This window comes from Somniosus microcephalus, chromosome 28 (genome assembly GCF_052327205.1).
Source record: "Somniosus microcephalus isolate GS21.2 chromosome 28, FLI_Smic_1.0, whole genome shotgun sequence".
NCBI classification, from domain to species: Eukaryota; Metazoa; Chordata; class Chondrichthyes; order Squaliformes; family Somniosidae; genus Somniosus; species Somniosus microcephalus.
In genome coordinates, this window is record NC_141014.1 from 29,237,816 (window position 1) to 29,254,732 (window position 16,917).

Below are 16,917 nucleotides of genomic sequence, written 5' to 3' on the forward strand. Positions count from 1 at the left end.
CCTCCCCTTTAAGATAAAAACAGAGAATGCAGGAGAAACTCAGCAGGTCAAGCAGCATCTGTGAAGAGAGAAACAGATTTAACATTTCAGGTCGATGACCATTCGTCAGAACTCCCCTTTAAGAACTGGCTGGCGCCAGTGTGCCTGTGTTACATTGCTGACTGACATCACATGAGCTTCGCCAGCGCTGTGAGGTAGCGCCTCGCTCCTCTGCCTTAGCGCCTTAAGAGAGGTGTGTAGCGCCTGATTTAGCGCTCCAATCACCTCCAGGGGCGATAAAAGCCAAGTTTGCTGTCGGAGGCGATAATTAGCGCCAGGCGCTAATCTTTGCGTCCGGCCGATAATTGCGCCCCAAATGGAGCGATACCGAAATTCTCCCCCTCTGCTTTTAACTAGTTTTTTTTATTGGTTTAGGTCTTTCCTCTAGTTTTGTCTTCACTTTTTGGATCTAGGTCCACAATATGCAGTGTCAGTCATGGCTCAATGGATAGCACGTTCGTTTCCAAGTCAGAAGGTTGTGGGTTCACAGTCCCACCCCAGAGACTTGAGCACAAAAATCTAGGCTGACGCTCCCAGTGCCAGTGCTGAGGGGGTGCTGCACTGTCAGAGGTGCCGTCTTTCGTACGAGACGTTAAACCAAGGCCTCATCTGCTCTCTAAAGTGGCTGTAAAAGACCGCATGGCGCTATTTGGAAGAAGAGCAGCGGAGGTATTTCTGGCCAATATTTATCCCTCAGTCAACATCGTTGACGTAAAAAAACTACTAGGCACTTGGTTTGAGTATAAAACAAGGCTTTAATCAACTGTTTCACAACCATGAGTTCTAGTTACATCACTAGTTCCTGGTTACAAAAACATCCTGAGCAAGCTGGGCCCATGCCCGAGTATTTATACTCCTTGGACGGCGCCACCAGCAGGCCACCCAGTGTTATCTCATGAGTCATTTCTACATGAATGGTAAGATTCATGACAATCGCTAAAACAGATTATCCGGTCATTAACACATTACTGTTTGTGGGAGCTTGCTGTGCGCAAATTGGCTGCTGCGTTTCTGACATTACAACACTTCAGGATTTCATGGGCTGTAAAGCACTTTGGGGGCATCCCGAGGTCGTGAAAGGCGCTATAGAAATGCAAGTCTTATTCCAATTCGATCGCGATGGTGAGGTGTTCAAGAGGTATAAACATCTCTGTGGCAGCTACTCTAATTGGCTGACAGGCAGGGGGGTGGAGATCCACTTTGCGACAATGGAATCTCACCCAATCGGAGACAGTCGCCTCCAAGTAATTCTCTTCCCCCTCCCCTAAGGCGAAGGGCGTGTGAAACATGGGGAGTTGGGTCTTGTTTTCCAGCCAAAGAACCATCGACCTCAGGGGTGCCAACCATCTGCTCCTGGAGGTGGTCATCAGCTTTTTCCAGGCCCGAGCCGCCCTGTTCACGTGGGAGCCAATGAAAGAACTGATTGTTGTTCGCTCCATACAAACACAAAGGGCTCGAATTTCCAAGCCCCGTGGAGGCGGGTTTGGAGGCGGGAGTGGGGGGAAAATTGCAGAATCAGGGGGCACGAACCCTTCCCGCCCCCAACCCGCCCCCAACCCGCCTCCATGCCCGTTTCCCAGGAGGCGGGTACCCGACCTGTGCTGGGAGCCGCCTCCCCGAGGCGGGAAGGGGATTAGTGCCAATTAACTGCCTGTTAACAGGTAGTTAACAGGCAGTTTTGAGCCTAATCCCTATTTTTATTGCTGAAGTGTGGGATTCCCGACGGCTCCAAACCACGCCAAGTTAGCGAGGCGGACCATCGGGCTGAAGGGCTTGGAGGGTTCGAGATGTCCGGTGTTCAGGTGAGTGATGGGTGAATGAGTGCAGAGGTAAGTGCGTTTGGTGTGTGTAAAGTGTTTAAATAAGTTTTACTTACCTTTACTTACTAATGCAGGCTTCCTTCCTTCAGGTCTCGGGAGTCCCTCATCTCACCGGCACAGAAAGCAGAATGGCCGCGAGCTGTCAAAAGTTGCAGCACTCTGCTTTCTGTTCTGGAGAGATTTCTAACTGAGTCTGTGGAGAAGGACCCAAGTTAGAAGTCAAATTGTCAGTGTTTGACAGCTTCACAAAGCTGTCAAACGCTGATATTTCATCTGTCAAAAGCTCTTGACAGATGAAATGTCAATCCCTGACATCACCTGTAACCGGGTGTCCCTTAATTGGCCTGCTGAGCTCGCTGGGCGGGCTCAACAAGGTCAATCAAGGGAAAATCGCGTGGGTTGGCCACAAGTCGATGGAGGCGGGACTACAACCCAAAAAGTGGGAGTCCCGCCTCCATCACGTCCCTATTGACAAAATCCAGCCCTAAGGGTGGATTATGTTTAGCTGGGCCCCTCCTCCTTCACATTGCCAACCCTCCAAGATTGCCCTGGAGTCTACAGGAGTTGAACACTGTTCTGCAGGACACTGCAGTGAGCAACCCTGGAGAAAAATCATAGGTATATTAAAAGAATGATGTGCTTTCTTTTACCATTTTCTTTGAACACTTTCAATTATTAGTTATGAAAGACATTGGAAATGTAAAAAAAAAAGGGCTGTTTGATAGAAAGAAAGGCCCAGAAATTCGGGTTGGGGGCTTCCCGCGGGTGCAAGCCCCCGATCTGCACTTACCTAGCGCGCCGGCCGTTGAGCTCTGGGCCCCGTGGAATTCCGATCCGGGGCCTGGTCCAGCTGCCGGCGCGCAGTGCTTGCGTATCCCAGGGGCGCAGTTAGTTCGATGCGTCCCCTGGGATCACATGGGCCATGGGCAGCCAATCGGAGCAGGGAATGTTCCATTCATAAGTCTGACAGGAAGCGCTGTCAAGACTTATAAATACTACGGCCCCAAAATAGCACTAAACCTTCAAATAAAAGTTTTTTTAAATCACATTTTTTAAATAAACTATAAATTACATGAAATAACTATTTTAAACAATAATTTAAATTTTTGAAAATTTTTTTTTTATATTCTAACGGGGCTAAAAATAAACTTACCTTGCTTTAAGGTATTTAAAAATAATAAATCTGTGGAAAAAATGTTTTAATTTGAATTAATTCACCACTTACCTTGTAAAAAGCAGGCCTTACGCCTGCTTTTTATATTTCTAAATTCTGCAGGCTTACCCTCCCGGAGAAACCTGTAAAAAAAACGTAAGTTTGATGCGCACGCGCAGCCTCCCCCGCGCACGCGTTCGACCTCTGAACCTCTTCGTTCAGGGGAACGGAAGTGCCGGTTTCGGAGTGCATGCAGGAAACCAGCACTTCCATCGGGCCTACGGGTGAGTACCCAGCGCGTATTCACCCGTGGAGACCCGAATTTCTGGGCCAAAGACTTGCATTTATATAGCACCTTTCATGACCTCAGGACGTCCCAATGCGCTTTACAGCCAATGAAGTACTTTTGAAGTGCAGTCACTGTTGTAATGTAGGAAACGCGGCAGCCAATTTGCGCACAGCAAGCTCCCACAAACAGCAATGTGATCATGAGCATGTCATGAATCTTATCATGACTCATGAAGTAACACTGGGCGGCCAGCTGGTGGCGCCGTCCAAGGAGTATAAATACGCGGGCCTGGGCCCAGCTTGCTCAGGATGTTTCTGTAAGCAGGAACTAGTGATTGTAACTAGAAATCTCATGGTTTTGAAACAAGTTGATTAAAGCCTTGTTTTATACTCAAGCCAAGTGCTCAGTAGTCTTTTTACGTCAGAGCAGATAATCTGTTTTTCTGATGTTGGTTGAGGGATAAATATTGACCAGGACACCGGGGGATAACTCTCCTGCTCTTCTTTGAAATAGTGCCATGGGATCTTTTATATCAGTCCAAGAGAGCAGACGGGGCCTTGGTTTAACATCTCATCCGAAAGACGGCACCTCCGACAGTGCAGCACTCCCTCAGCACTGCACTGGGAGTGTCAGCCTAACTTATTGTGCTCAAGTCTCTGGAGTGGGACTTAGAACCCACAACCTTCTGACTCCAGAAGCGAGAGTGCTGCCCACTGAGCCTCGGCTGATACTTTGAAGCTGAGGAGCATCCGGTCGGGTAATCAAGGGTCCGCTCACTTCTCACTTGGCCATGGGAAGGTGGCGCGCCACGAGGATGGGCGTGTCGGTAAACCAATGGCGGGGAGGGGCAGTGGGGGATGGGAGGCCTTGTGTTGAAATCGCCAGGAATACGTTCAACGAATATTAGCAACCCTACATCACTCCCCCCACTCCCCCATGATGATTCAGCACCAAGAGCAGTTGGAAACTGTGAGTCCATAGAAGTTTCCAGCTCAGAAGAAGGCCATTCAGCCCACCGGGCTGGATTTTGATACTGGAGGCGTGTAGGAGGCGGGACTACAACTTTTGGGGTTGTAGTCCCGCCTCCATCGAGTTGTGGCCAACCCATGTGATTTTCACTTGATTGACCTTGTTGAGCCCGCCCAGCGGGCCCAGCAGGCCAATTAAGGGCCACCCGGCAACAGGTAACGTCACAGATTGACATTTCATCTGTCAAGATCTTTTGATAGATGAAATATCAGCGTTTGACAGCTCTTTGAAGCTGACAATCTGTACTCTAAGTTAATTCCTTCCTCTCAGGCTGATTTAGAGATCTCTCCAGAACAGAAAGCTGAATGCTGCAACTTTTGACAGCTCGCGGCCATTCTGCTTTCTGTGCCGGTGAGATGAGGGACTCCCGAGACCTGAAGGAAGGAAGGCAGTAAAGGTAAGTAAAACTTCTTTAAACACTTTACACACACCAAACACATTTACCTCTTCACTCACCTGAACACCGGACATCTCAAACCCTCCATGTCCTTCAGCCCGACGGTCCGCCTCGCCAACTTGCCGTGGTTTGGAGCCATTGGGAATCCCACACTTCAGCAATAAAAATAGGGATTAGGCTAAAAACTGCCTGTTAACTACCTGTTAACAGGCAGTTAATTGGCACTAATCCCCTTCCCGCCTCGGGGAGGCAGCTCCCAGCACAGGTCGGGTATCCGCCTCCTTTGAAACTGGCATGGAGGTGGGTTGGGGGCGGGATGGGTTCGTGCCCCCCAATTTCACGATTTTAAACCCCCCACACGCCTCCAATCCCACCTCCACGGCCCAATGAAAATCCTGCCCACCGTGTCTGTTCCGGCTCTTTGCTGGAGCAATCCTAAACTAATCCCACTGCCGTGCTCTCTCCACGTAGCACCATATCGCTCCCTCTGCTACAGATAATTATCCAATTTTCCCTTAAAGGATGCAACGGTCTCTGCCCCAACCACTCCCTGTGGCAAAAACATTCCATGCTCCAACAAACCTCTGAGCAAGGAATTTCTCCTAACCTCTCTCTTAGTGAAAGGTTAACACAGCATTCCATTTAGGACTGGTTTCATGCGGGATCCAAAAGGAGGAGACTTTGGTCTGGGCTGGGTTCAAACTTAGAATTGAAAGAGGTTGCTTTCGGACTCACTTTACCACATAGTTTCCCCCCACAACGTTTTAATTCTCCTCCTCGCTGTGTTTTTCTCTGAATTGTGTTTGTAACTCATTTTCACCTCCTCTTTAGAATCCAGCCTCTTGCCATGCCCTCTCCTCTGAGGTGCCGTGCATCGTTCCCAACCAAGAGGACGGGCATGTTGTTCCCTGGCAGTGATTGCTATCCAGAAACATCGAAACATAGAAACATGGAAGATAGGAGCAGGAGTAGGCCATTCAGCCCCTCGAGCCTGCTCCGCCATTCAACGAGATCATGGCTGATCATCCAAATTCAGTCCCCTGTCCCTGCCGTCTCCCCATATCCCTTGATCCCTTTAGCCTTAAGAAACATATCCAACTCCTTCTTGAATATATTTAATGAATTGGCCTCAACTGCCTTCTGTGGTAGAGAATTCCACAGGTTCACCACTCTCTGGGTGAAGAAATTCCTCCTCATTTCTGTCCTAAATGGCCTACCCCTTATCCTTAGACTGTGACCCCTGGTTCTGGACTCCCCGACCATCGGGAACATCCTTCCTGCATCTAGTCTGTCCAGTCCTGTCAGAATTTTGTAAGTTTCAATGAGATCCCCTCTCATTCTTCTAAACTCCAGCGAGTATAAGCCCAATCGATCCAAACTCTTCTCATAAGTCATTCCTGCCATCCCAGGTATCAGTCTGGTGAATCTTCGCTGCACCCCCTCCATGGCAAGAACATCCTTCCTCAGATAAGGCAACCAAAACTGCACACAATACTCCAGATGTGGTCTCACCAAGGCCCTGTACAACTGCAGCAAGACATCCTTGTTCCTGTTGGACATTGGGCCTGCAGGAGAGGGGCAACTATTTCCCTTCCTGTGCGAGAATGCCTGGCATCTGCTCCATGCCTTGCCCCTGATGAACTGGCTGAAGTCAGGAACTCAACAGGTGGAGAATTGTTGGCACAAGTCAGTTTGTGGCACAGTGCATTGGCACACCGCCATGCCGTGCCAACTTGAAGCCCAGTGTTGCATTGCTCCTTTTGCCTCCACCCCAGAGGGCTGTGGATGCTCAGTCGATGAGTATATTCAAGGTTGAGAGCGATAGAATTTTTGATACTAAGGAAATCAAGGGATATTGGAATAGTGCGGTAAAGTGGAGTTGAGGTAGAAGATCAGCCATGATCTTATTGAATGATGGAGCAGGCTCGAGGGGCCGAATGGCCTACTCCTGCTCTGATTTCTTATGTTCATTTTTTCTTATTTGTTTATGGGATGTGGGCGTCACTGGCAAGGCCGGCATTTATTGCCCATCCCTAATTGCCCCTTGAGAAGGTGGTGGTGAGCCGCCTTCTTGAACCGCGGCAGTCCGTGTGGTGAAGGTGCTCCCACAGTGCTGTTAGGGAGGGAGTTCCAGGATTTTGACCCAGCGACAATGAAGGATCGGCCGATATATTTCCAAGTCAGGATGGTGTGTGTGACTTGGAGGGGTAATTTGGAGGTGGTGGTGTTCCCATGCACCTGCTGCCCTTGTCCTTCTAGGTGGAAGAGGTCACGGCTGCTGAAGAACGATGGACAAAGCCTGTCTGAGCACTAGCCTTGTGTGTTTGATGTAAGGTGGTTTCCGAACATGCTTTGAGCGATCCCACTGATTAGGTAGGTGAGTGCCATGTCTGTAATACAGATCAGGAAAGCCCCAGATACAGTTCCTAGGCTGTGCTGAATTAGCTAGCCTCAGCCAGGACAGCAGTAATTAGCCTCAGGAGCCTTGGGAGGGGTCAGCTGGGACTTCTGATTTCAATCCAGTGACCACCCCCCACCCCACCGCATTTGGAAAGTGGGCAACCATGAATGTCCAGCGAGGGCAGGAAGAGCTTGACCTCGGTGTTCAAGCATTGTGTGTCGGCTCACAGATGTAGAATGATCACTTTGTTGGCAGCTAGCACTGTGGCTACAAGAGCAGGTCAGAGGCTGGGTATTCTGTGGCGAGTGCCTCACCTCCTGACTCCCCAAAGCCTTTCCACCGTCTACAAGGCACAAGTAAGGAGTGTGATGAAATACTCTCCACTTGCCTGGATGAGTGCAGTTCCAACAACACTCAAGAAGCTCGACACCATCCAGGACAAAGCAGCCCGTCTGATTGGCACCCCATCCACCACTTTAAACATTCACTCCCTCCACCACCGGCATACCGTGGCTGCAGTGTGTACCATCTACAAGATGCACTGCAGCAACTCGCCAAGGCTTCTTCGGCAGCACCTCCCAAACCCGCGACCTCTTCCACCTAGAAGGACAAGGGGCAGCAGGTGCATGGGAACACCACCACCTCCAGGTTCCCCTCCAAGTCACACACCAGCCTGACTTAGAAATATATCGGCCGTTCCTTCATCGTCGCTGGGTCAAAATCCTGGAACTCCCTCCCTAACAGCACTGTGGGAGTACCTTCACCACACGGACTGCAGCAGTTCAAGAAGGCAGCTCACCACCACCTTCTCACGGGCAATGAGGGATGGGCAATAAATGCTGGCCTTGCCAGCGACGCCCGCAGCCCATGAATGCTGCCTTTTACAGAGTGACTGCTGCCAATAACTGGAAGCTGGGCAAAATCGTTCTGTGAATCCGCAACTACTTAATCAGCTGTCAAGGTCCAAGGATTGGCATCGGAAACAACCTGTAGCAGCTCCAAAACGATCGGCGCTGGAGGCTGCTAGCTAATCAGAACATCAGAGGCCTGATCTCGCCACACCAATAGGTTATGTCGACTTGCCCGGCCTGGCATGTTGCCATGGCAAACGAAAACATTTGTTTATACATGACCACAAAACATTTTTTTTCCTCTCCCAATTAATTCTAATGTAATCTTTCACTGTTTACGAGGTACTAAGGGCAGGATTTTCATTGGGCCCTGGAGGCGGGATTGGAGGCGTGCGGGGGGTTAAAATCCCGAAATCGGGGGTCCCGACCCTGTCCCACACCCAACCCGCCTCCATGCCAGTTTCAAATGAGGCGGGTACCCGACCCTCACTGGGACCCGCTTCCCCGAGGCGGGAAGGGGATTAGTGCCAATTAACTGCCTGTTAACAGGTAGTTAACAGGTAGTTTTTAGCCTAATTCCTATTTTTAATGTTGAAGTGTGGGATTCCCAACGGCTCCAAACCACGCCAAGTTAGAGGAGGCGGACCGTCGGGATGAAGGGCTTGGAGGGGTCGAGATATCCGGTGTTCAGGTGAGTGATGGGTGCATGAGTGCAAAGGTAAGTGTGTTTGGTGTGTGTAAAGTGTTTAAAGAAGTTCTACTAACCTTTACTTACCTTTACAGCCTTCCTTCCTTCAGGTCTCGGGAGTCCCTCATCTCACCGGCACAGAAAGCAGAATGGCTGCGAGCTGTCAAAAATTGCAGCATTCAGCTTTCTGTCCTGGAGAGATCTCTAAATCATCCTGAGAGGAAGGAATTAACCTAGAGTACAGATTGTGTGTTTGACAGCTTCAAAGAGCTGTGAAACGCTGATATATCACCTGTCAAAAGGTCTTGACAGATGAAATGTCAATCTGTGACGTCACCTGTTGCCAGGTGGCCCTTAATTGGCCTGCTGAGCCTGCTGGGCGGGCTCAACAAGGTCAATCAAGTCAAAATCGCGTGGGTTGGCCACAACTCGATAGAGGCGGGACTACAACCCCGAAAGTTGTAGTCCCGCATCCTACCCGCCTTCGGTGGCATAGTGGTTAGCACTGTTGCCTCACAGCGCCAGGGACCCGGGTTCGAATCCGGCCTCGGGTGACTGTCTGTGTGGAGTTTGCACATTCTCCCCGTGTTTGCGTGGGTTTTCTCCGGGTGTGCGGGTTAGGTTGATTGGCTATGATAAATTGACCCTTAGTGTTAGGGGGATTAAATACGTGGGGTTACGGGGATAGGGTGGGATATGTGTTGGTGTAGGGGTTACGGGGATCGGGTGGGATATGTGTCGGTGCAGGCTCGATGGGCCGAAATGGCCTCTATCTGCACTGTGGGGTTTCTGTGATTCTGTGATTCTCAATGAAAATCTAGCCCAACATTTCAGGTCATGCCCTCTCGTCAGAACGCCTGATTCATACTACCGATCGCTGTCTAGTGTCTTTTGCTGGAAAGTACACGTGGGCGTGTGCAGGCGGGACTGGGCTCAGTCGTGATACCCCTATGATTGTCACTAACACCCACTCTCTAGGCTCACAGAACAATGGCCACTCGGTCAAGGTTCTACAGGGTGACTGGAATTTACGGTACTTCAGGAGAGGAAGGGGTGGGGTGGGGTGGGGGGGAAATTAATGAGCCTGATAGTCTGAGCATTAACATCTCAATAATTGACAACCATGTTATATTTGGACGAGAACCATAATATTCAATGTTTTGAATAGGAAGTTAATTCTCTCCACTGGAATTCCAGACTTGGATTCGGAAGTGTTTATGTAGAGTCCGCTGTTTACGCAACAGGAGTGGACTGTTTTCCCTTGGCCATTATTATATATGTGCTGCGGTGTAAGTGCTCTCAATGCTTTGAGTTAATTATCCTGCCACAGTTTGGTGGAATGTGCTTACATTTGGACATTGAACGGAATAACAAAATGGAGCAGCTGGGTTGAAATTAGATGAGACCGGGACCAGGGGGCTGTGTGGGGACCGTGCAAGTGCATGGGAGCCCCGAGTCAGTGATAAGTTTAAATATCAATTTTCTGGTAAAATGTAGGAGACACAAACACAAGCCAAACGCCGCCCATGGCCTAGTTGACTTATTTATGAATTATCCAACTAGGTGCCATAATGGGAAGATTGGAGTATAAGAGAAAAAAGTCTGACTGTACAGGGCCTTGGTGAGACCACATCTTGAGTATTGTGTGCAGTTTTGGTCGCCTTATCTGAGGAAGGATGTTCTTGCCATGGAAGGAGTTCAGCGAAGATTCACCAGGCTGATACCTGGGATGGCAGGAATGACGTATGAGGAGAGATTGGGTCGGTTGGGCTTATACTCGCTGGAGTTTAGAAGAATGAGAGGGGATCTCATTGAAACTTATAAAATTCTGGCAGGACTGGACAGACTAGATGCAGGGAGGATGTTCCCGATGGTCGGGGAATCCAGAACCAGGGGTCACAGTCTAAGGATAAGGGGTAGGCCTTTTAGGACACGAATGAGGAGGAATTTCTTCACCCAGAGAGTGGTGAACCTGTGGAATTCTCTACCACAGAAGGCAGTAGAGGCCAATTCATTAAATATATTCAAGAAGGAGTTGGATATATTTCTTAAGGCTAAAGGGATCAAGGGGTATGGGGAGAAAGCAGGGACCGGGTCCTGAACTTGGATGATCAGCCATGACCGCATTGAATGGCGGAGCAGGCTCGAGGGGCCGAATGGCCTACTCCTGCTCCTATCTTCTATGTTTCTATGTAATTGTACAGGGCCTTAGTGAGACCACACCTGGAGAACTGTATACAGTTTTGGTCTCCTTACTTAAGGAAGGGTATATGGGGAGCGGGCAGGGAAGTGGCTTTGAGGCCAAGATCAGCCATGATCTTATTGAATGGCGGAGCAGGCTCGAGGGGCCAAGTGGCCTATTCCTGCTCCTATTTCTTATCTTCTTCTTATGTTCTTATACTTGCCTTAGAGAAAGTAAAACAAAGGTTCACCAGATTGATTCTTGGAATGGGGGGATTGTCCTATAAGGAGAGTTTGAGTAGACTAGGCCTATATTCCCTGAGAGGTGATCTCATTGAAATGTGTGAATTTCGTAAGGGGCTTGACGGCATAGATGCTGAGAGGCTGTTTCCCCTAGCTGGGGAGTCTAGAACTAGGGGTCACAGTCTCAGAATAAGGGATCGGCCATTTAGGACTGAGATGAGGAGAAATTTCTTCACTCAGGGGGTGGTGAATCTTTGGAATTCTCTACCCCAGGGGGCTGTGGATGCTCAGTCGTTGAGCATATTCAAGACTGAGATCGATAGATTTTTGGACTCCAGGGGAATCAAGCGATATGGAGATTGGGCGGGAAAGTTTTGAGGTAGAAGATCAGCCATGATCTCATTGAATGGCGGAGCAGGCTCGAAGGGCCAAATGGCCGACTCCTGCTCCTAATTCTTATGCTCTTATGGGTTGGTGTTCTGGAAGTGTGAGATCAAAGGGGCTGCAGGGCTTGGCCATATCTTGTGATCTTTGAACAAGGACAGGTGTCTCATAGAATTGACCCTAAAGGTCATTGGAAGCACAGAAGGACCATGTACTGAGGTACCAACAAGAGGTCACTGATTTTCCTCAGTCTAATGCATGTTCCAGTAACTTTGTTTCAGGAAGTGATGGTTAGTTTTATGTTTAAATGTCTCCATCCCTGGGAGAGAAGTCCCAGCTTATAATAATCCCTGGGAAAGGGATCTACAGGCAGGAAAAGTGATATGTGAGCAACTGGTGCACGGTGTGGATCTTATGGCATTGTTACAGTGCTAACATGTTGGTTGACACCCAATACACGTTATAATTTCCTGATAGCTCTTTACCGAGGGCAAGGCATTGAATGGAGATTAGCTGGGGGGGGGGGGCGGTGGGTTTGCAGGCGAGGAGGGGAAAATGGGATGGCAGCGTCAATCCTTGGATCCCCTTTTGCATCTGCAAGGACTTTGGTTGAAAGTGGGATTTGTAGACAGCTGGAAACATTGAAACATAGAAACATAGAAGTTAGGAGCAGGAGTAGGCCATTCGGCCCCTCGAGCCTGTTCCGCCATTCAATGCGATCATGCCTGATCATCCAAATTCAGCACCCTGTCCCTGCTTTCTCCCCATATCCCTTGATCCCTTTAGCCTTAAGAAATATATCCAACTCCTTCTTGAATATATTTAATGAATTGGCCTCAACTGTCTTCTGTGGTAGAGAATTCCACAGGTTCACCACTCTCTGGGTGAAGAAATTCCTCCTCATTTCTGTCCTAAATGGCTTACCCCTTATCTTTAGACTGTGACCCCTGGTTCTGGACTCCCCCGCCATTGGGAACATCCTTCCTGCATCTAGTCTGTCCAGTCCTGTCAGAATTTTATAAGTTTCAATGAGATCCCCTCTCATTCTTCTAAACTCCAGCGAGTATAAGCCCAATTGACCCAATCTCTCCTCATGGAAGCGAGCTGTATTTTTGGCCTTGGGCCTATGGAATGATTGGTGGTAAGGGAATAGGAAATGGGTCAAAATCAGCAAAAAAATGATTTCCAAACAGAACTGACGACCTTGTGTTTCTATGACTGTAGCAACTAAGACTCTCACTTGCATTCTTTAGACTAAAAGCAGTTGTGTTTTCTTGGCGTTCCAGGACTGAATTTGGGAACGAGGCCATTGCCCTTAATTACCGCGACCCAGAAGGAGATATGGTTCGCATCATGGACACCATGGATGCTGAATTGATGGCGTTGGAGGCCAAATGTTCATCTAAGATCAAAAGGCCCGATTTTGTCCCATGGGAACTGCATGTGACCAGGAAGGATGATCTATCAGTGTACAACACTAATCCATGAATGTTGTTACTATGGTAACATGCAATGGGTGCTTGCTAACAAGGTCCCTTTGAATGGGCTAATTCGCAGTGACCTACTAACTTGGGGGGGGGAAATATTATTTGGGCTGCTCTCTTTTCTTTTAAGAAGAATTTAACTCTCCCTCACCTGCATTCTTGCTCGTCTTCCCCTTGTCTCCCTAATCTCTGAAGGTGGAATGGCTTTGGCTGGAGCTGTCTCTGGGATGACCACCAATGCTACACGATGATCGACAGTTAGTGTTCTGTTCTGGCGCCGCCTCTGTTCACTGTGTACATCTAGTGATCTGGATGTAGGTCCAGATGCTGCTAAAATAGGAGGCAATACTGTGGGCCAAAGGAACATGCAAGGGGATAGTGTTAAGATGGTGGAATGGGCAGAAGATGGAATTCAAGGTCAGTAAATGTGAGCAGCTGCATTTAAAAAAAAATAAACCTAATAATTATACTTTAAGTGGGCGTAAGCTGGGCGATGTGGAAGAGCGGAGGGATTTGAAGGTCCAGGTTCAAATGATCTGAAGAGCAGCACCTCAAGTGGATGAAGCCATGAAAGAAGGTAATGGAATATCGGGGTATAAGTTCAGCTTGGACGGTAGTGCGAAAACGAGTGATAGCGAATCGACGGCCCATTTTACACTCCGCCCAATCTTCTGCTCCATTGAAGTCACGTTGAAGCTGCAGGTCAGGACGAATTTATACCCCATTGGGTTTTAGGGCAAGAGATGTAGAATCTAAACGTCACAATGTAACGGTCAAGCTATAGAAACACTCAGTAAAACCACAGTCGGAATGCTGTGTGCCGTTTTGGGCTCCCACACTACAGGAAGCATCTTGAGGCAATACAGAGGGGACAACACCAATTCACTAGGATGTTGCCTGGGATGAGGAAATACAAATATGAAGAAAGACATGAAAAATTGGGGTTCGTTTTTATTAGAAAGGAGGAGATTACAGGGTGATTTGATAGATCTTGAAAATTATGAAGGGATAGGACAAAGTAGATAGAAACAGACTCCAAGTTTCCCCAGTCTTGCCTCATTACCCAGATCCCTCTAACACTAATGATCAGCTTATGGCTGTTCGCCAGCATTTGAAAATCTCCCTTGTGTCACAGTGACCAGAACAGGATGTGGCACTCACTGTACGATCTGTTAGTGCACTATAGAGGTTGAGCATGACTTCCTTTGACTTGTACACTACTGTTTAGGATATATAGTTCAACATTCTACTTCCTCTGTTGATTGCTACTTTGAGGTGGCTGGACGGGCTGAGCGTTCAGTCTATTAAGACCCCTGGACCACTTTCAATATCATCCTTAGCTGTTTCAACATTCTGGAGGCGATAGTGTAAGATGGGCGATATAGAGTTGGTCGCCTATTCGACGCCCTGCCTGAACTCCCTTCCATTGACTTCAATCGAAAAGGAATATTGGGTGTGGTTAATGCAACATTGCCCATTGTACATCATCCAATGTTTAAGTTACCCCCCTGTATGTTGCCCATTTTTTCTTTACTTCTACGTGTAGCAGGCTATGTAAAATTTCAACCATTATTCTAACCCACTTACATATTTTGTACAACTCATTTTGTCTTTCCCAAGCTGCCTCATCTAATTTGGTTATCATTTGACCACTTTGGATTCCATGAAAGTATTTTTTTTAAATTAAACTGTTAACATGACCATCCAATCAGGACAAGAGACGTTCAGAGCGTGGCCTCATTTCCTAGCATTCCTTCCTGCTGCTTCACTGGAATTGGGCCGTGTGATAATGCCCGCTTTCTCAGCCAATAAGATTTGTAGAACTCAAACGATCTCGTCAGGCAAAAACGTTTACATGGCGAATGATGGGTGCTGGGGTGGGTGAGTTCCAACATTGTAGTATTATCGAGGGGTTTCACAGTTTGTAACTGTGACCTGAACCCTGGGAATAAATTTGTTTATAACTGAGGAATTGGACGGGTGATAGAAACATAGAAACATGGAAAAATAGGAGCAGGAGTCGGCCATTCGGCCCTTCAAGCCTGCTCCGCCATTCAATATGATCATGGCTGATCCTCTATCTCAATACCATATTCCCCCTCTCTCCCCATACCCCTTGATGCCTTTTGTGTCTAGAAATCTATCCATCTCCTTCTTAAATATATTCAGTGACTTGGCCTCCACAACCTTCTGTGGTAGAGAATTTCACAGGTTCACCACCCTCTTCTGAGTGAAGAAATTTCTCCTCATCTCAGTCCTAAATGTCCTACCCCGTATCCCGAGACTGTGACCCCTCGTTCTAGACTCCCCCAGCCAGGGGAAACATCCTCCCTGCATCCAGTCTGTCTAGCCCTGTCAGAATTTTATACGTTTCAAAGAGATCCCCTCTCATTCTTCTAAACTCTAGTGAATACAGGCCTAGTCGACCCAATCTCTCCTCAAACAACAGTCCTGCCATCCCAGGAATCAGTCTGGTGAACCTTCGCTGCACTCCCTCTATGGCAAGTATATCCTTTCTTAGGTTACATGGAGAATGATGGGTGCCGGGGGGGGAGGTGAGTTCCAACACTGTAGTATTATCGAGGGGTTTCACAGTTTATAACTGTGGCCTGAACCCTGGGAATAAATTTGTTTTTAACTGAGGAATTGGAAGGGTAATGGTCCATAGCACAGGACACCAAGGTTGAAAACCCGAGTAGGTAAGTAGATGCAGATCAGCCATGATCTCATTGAATGGTGGAACAGGCTCGAGGGGCTGAATGGCCTACGCATGTTCCTAAGTACTGCTGTAATTCAGCACTGCATCTATTTCCTCATCTATAGAATAAAAGTCATGTGCACAGTGCACAATTTCTGTAAGGATTGCATCTTGTGTATAGCGCACACTTCCTGTAAGTGCTACATTTACTTCCTGTAACACTTTCCCCGGCACACTTTGTTAATAACACCCGATTGCTAATAAACAGCACTCTGACTCGCTCTGAGCAACACCACGGAAGATCTGCTAGTATTTATTATAAAATGTCAAATAAAAATGAATTGTGATCAAGACTGAAATTCTTACATTTTTTTCATTATTCTCATCATCAAAAGAAATACATTTACTAATTATAGTTTAAGTGATGAAAAATTAGATTGCCAGATACCTGTTGGATGTTCCCGGATAGAGAGAAAGAACTTGCATTTATATAGCGCCTTTCACAACCTCAGGACGCCCCACAATGCTTCACAGCCAATGAAGTGCTCTCGGAGTGTAATCACGGTTGTATTGCAGGGAAACACAGCAGCCAATTTGTGATCAGCAAGATCCCACTAACAGCAAAAGACTGGACAGTCTGTGTTAGTGATGTTGGTTGAGGGATAATTGTTGGACCAGACACTGGGAGAACATCCCTGCTCTTCTTCGAAAAGGACCATGGCGACTTTTACACCCATCTGAGAGGGCAGACAGGGCCTCAGTTTAGCATCTCATTCAAAAGATTACAAGATTAGCGCCTGGTGCTAATTATCGCCTCCGACTGCAAATGGCTTTTATCAGCCCTGGAGGTGATTGGAGCGCTAAATCAGGCGCTACACACCTGTCTTAAGGCGCAAAGGCCTAGGAGCGAGGCGCTACCTCAGAGCGCTGGCGAAGCTCATGTGATGTCAGTCAGCAATGGAACAATGGCGCCGGCCAGTTCTTAAAGGAGAGGGTATTCAAGAAGGAGTTAGAAATATTTCTTAAGGCTAAAGGGATCAAGAGATATGGGGAGAAAGCAGGGACAGGGTACTCAATTTGGATGATCAGCCATGATCTCATTAAATGGTGGAACAGGCTCGAGGGGCCGAATGGCCTACTCCTGCTCCTATCTTCTATGTTTCGATGATCTTGCTCTCCATCCAAACCCTGCTCATTGCAGCCTTGAATCTCAGCCTGGAGAGACCTGTACATCAAATCTGTTGGAAAGAACAATAGAGA

The 16,917-nt window shown here is 48.0% G+C and overlaps 1 protein-coding gene across 1 annotated transcript in view; it reads left to right on the plus strand.

Annotated features, from left to right (window-relative positions):
- ncf4 (neutrophil cytosolic factor 4) overlaps nucleotides 1-16,010 on the plus strand; it is a 68,329-nt gene extending 52,319 nt beyond the window's left edge. Inside the window, exon 10 of the mRNA XM_085969655.1 lies at nucleotides 12,762-16,010. Coding sequence (XP_085825781.1) covers nucleotides 12,762-12,963 — 202 coding nt within the window. The 3' untranslated portion in view covers nucleotides 12,964-16,010. The remainder of the gene's footprint in view (nucleotides 1-12,761) is intronic.
- Nucleotides 16,011-16,917: the final 907 nt, after the last annotated feature.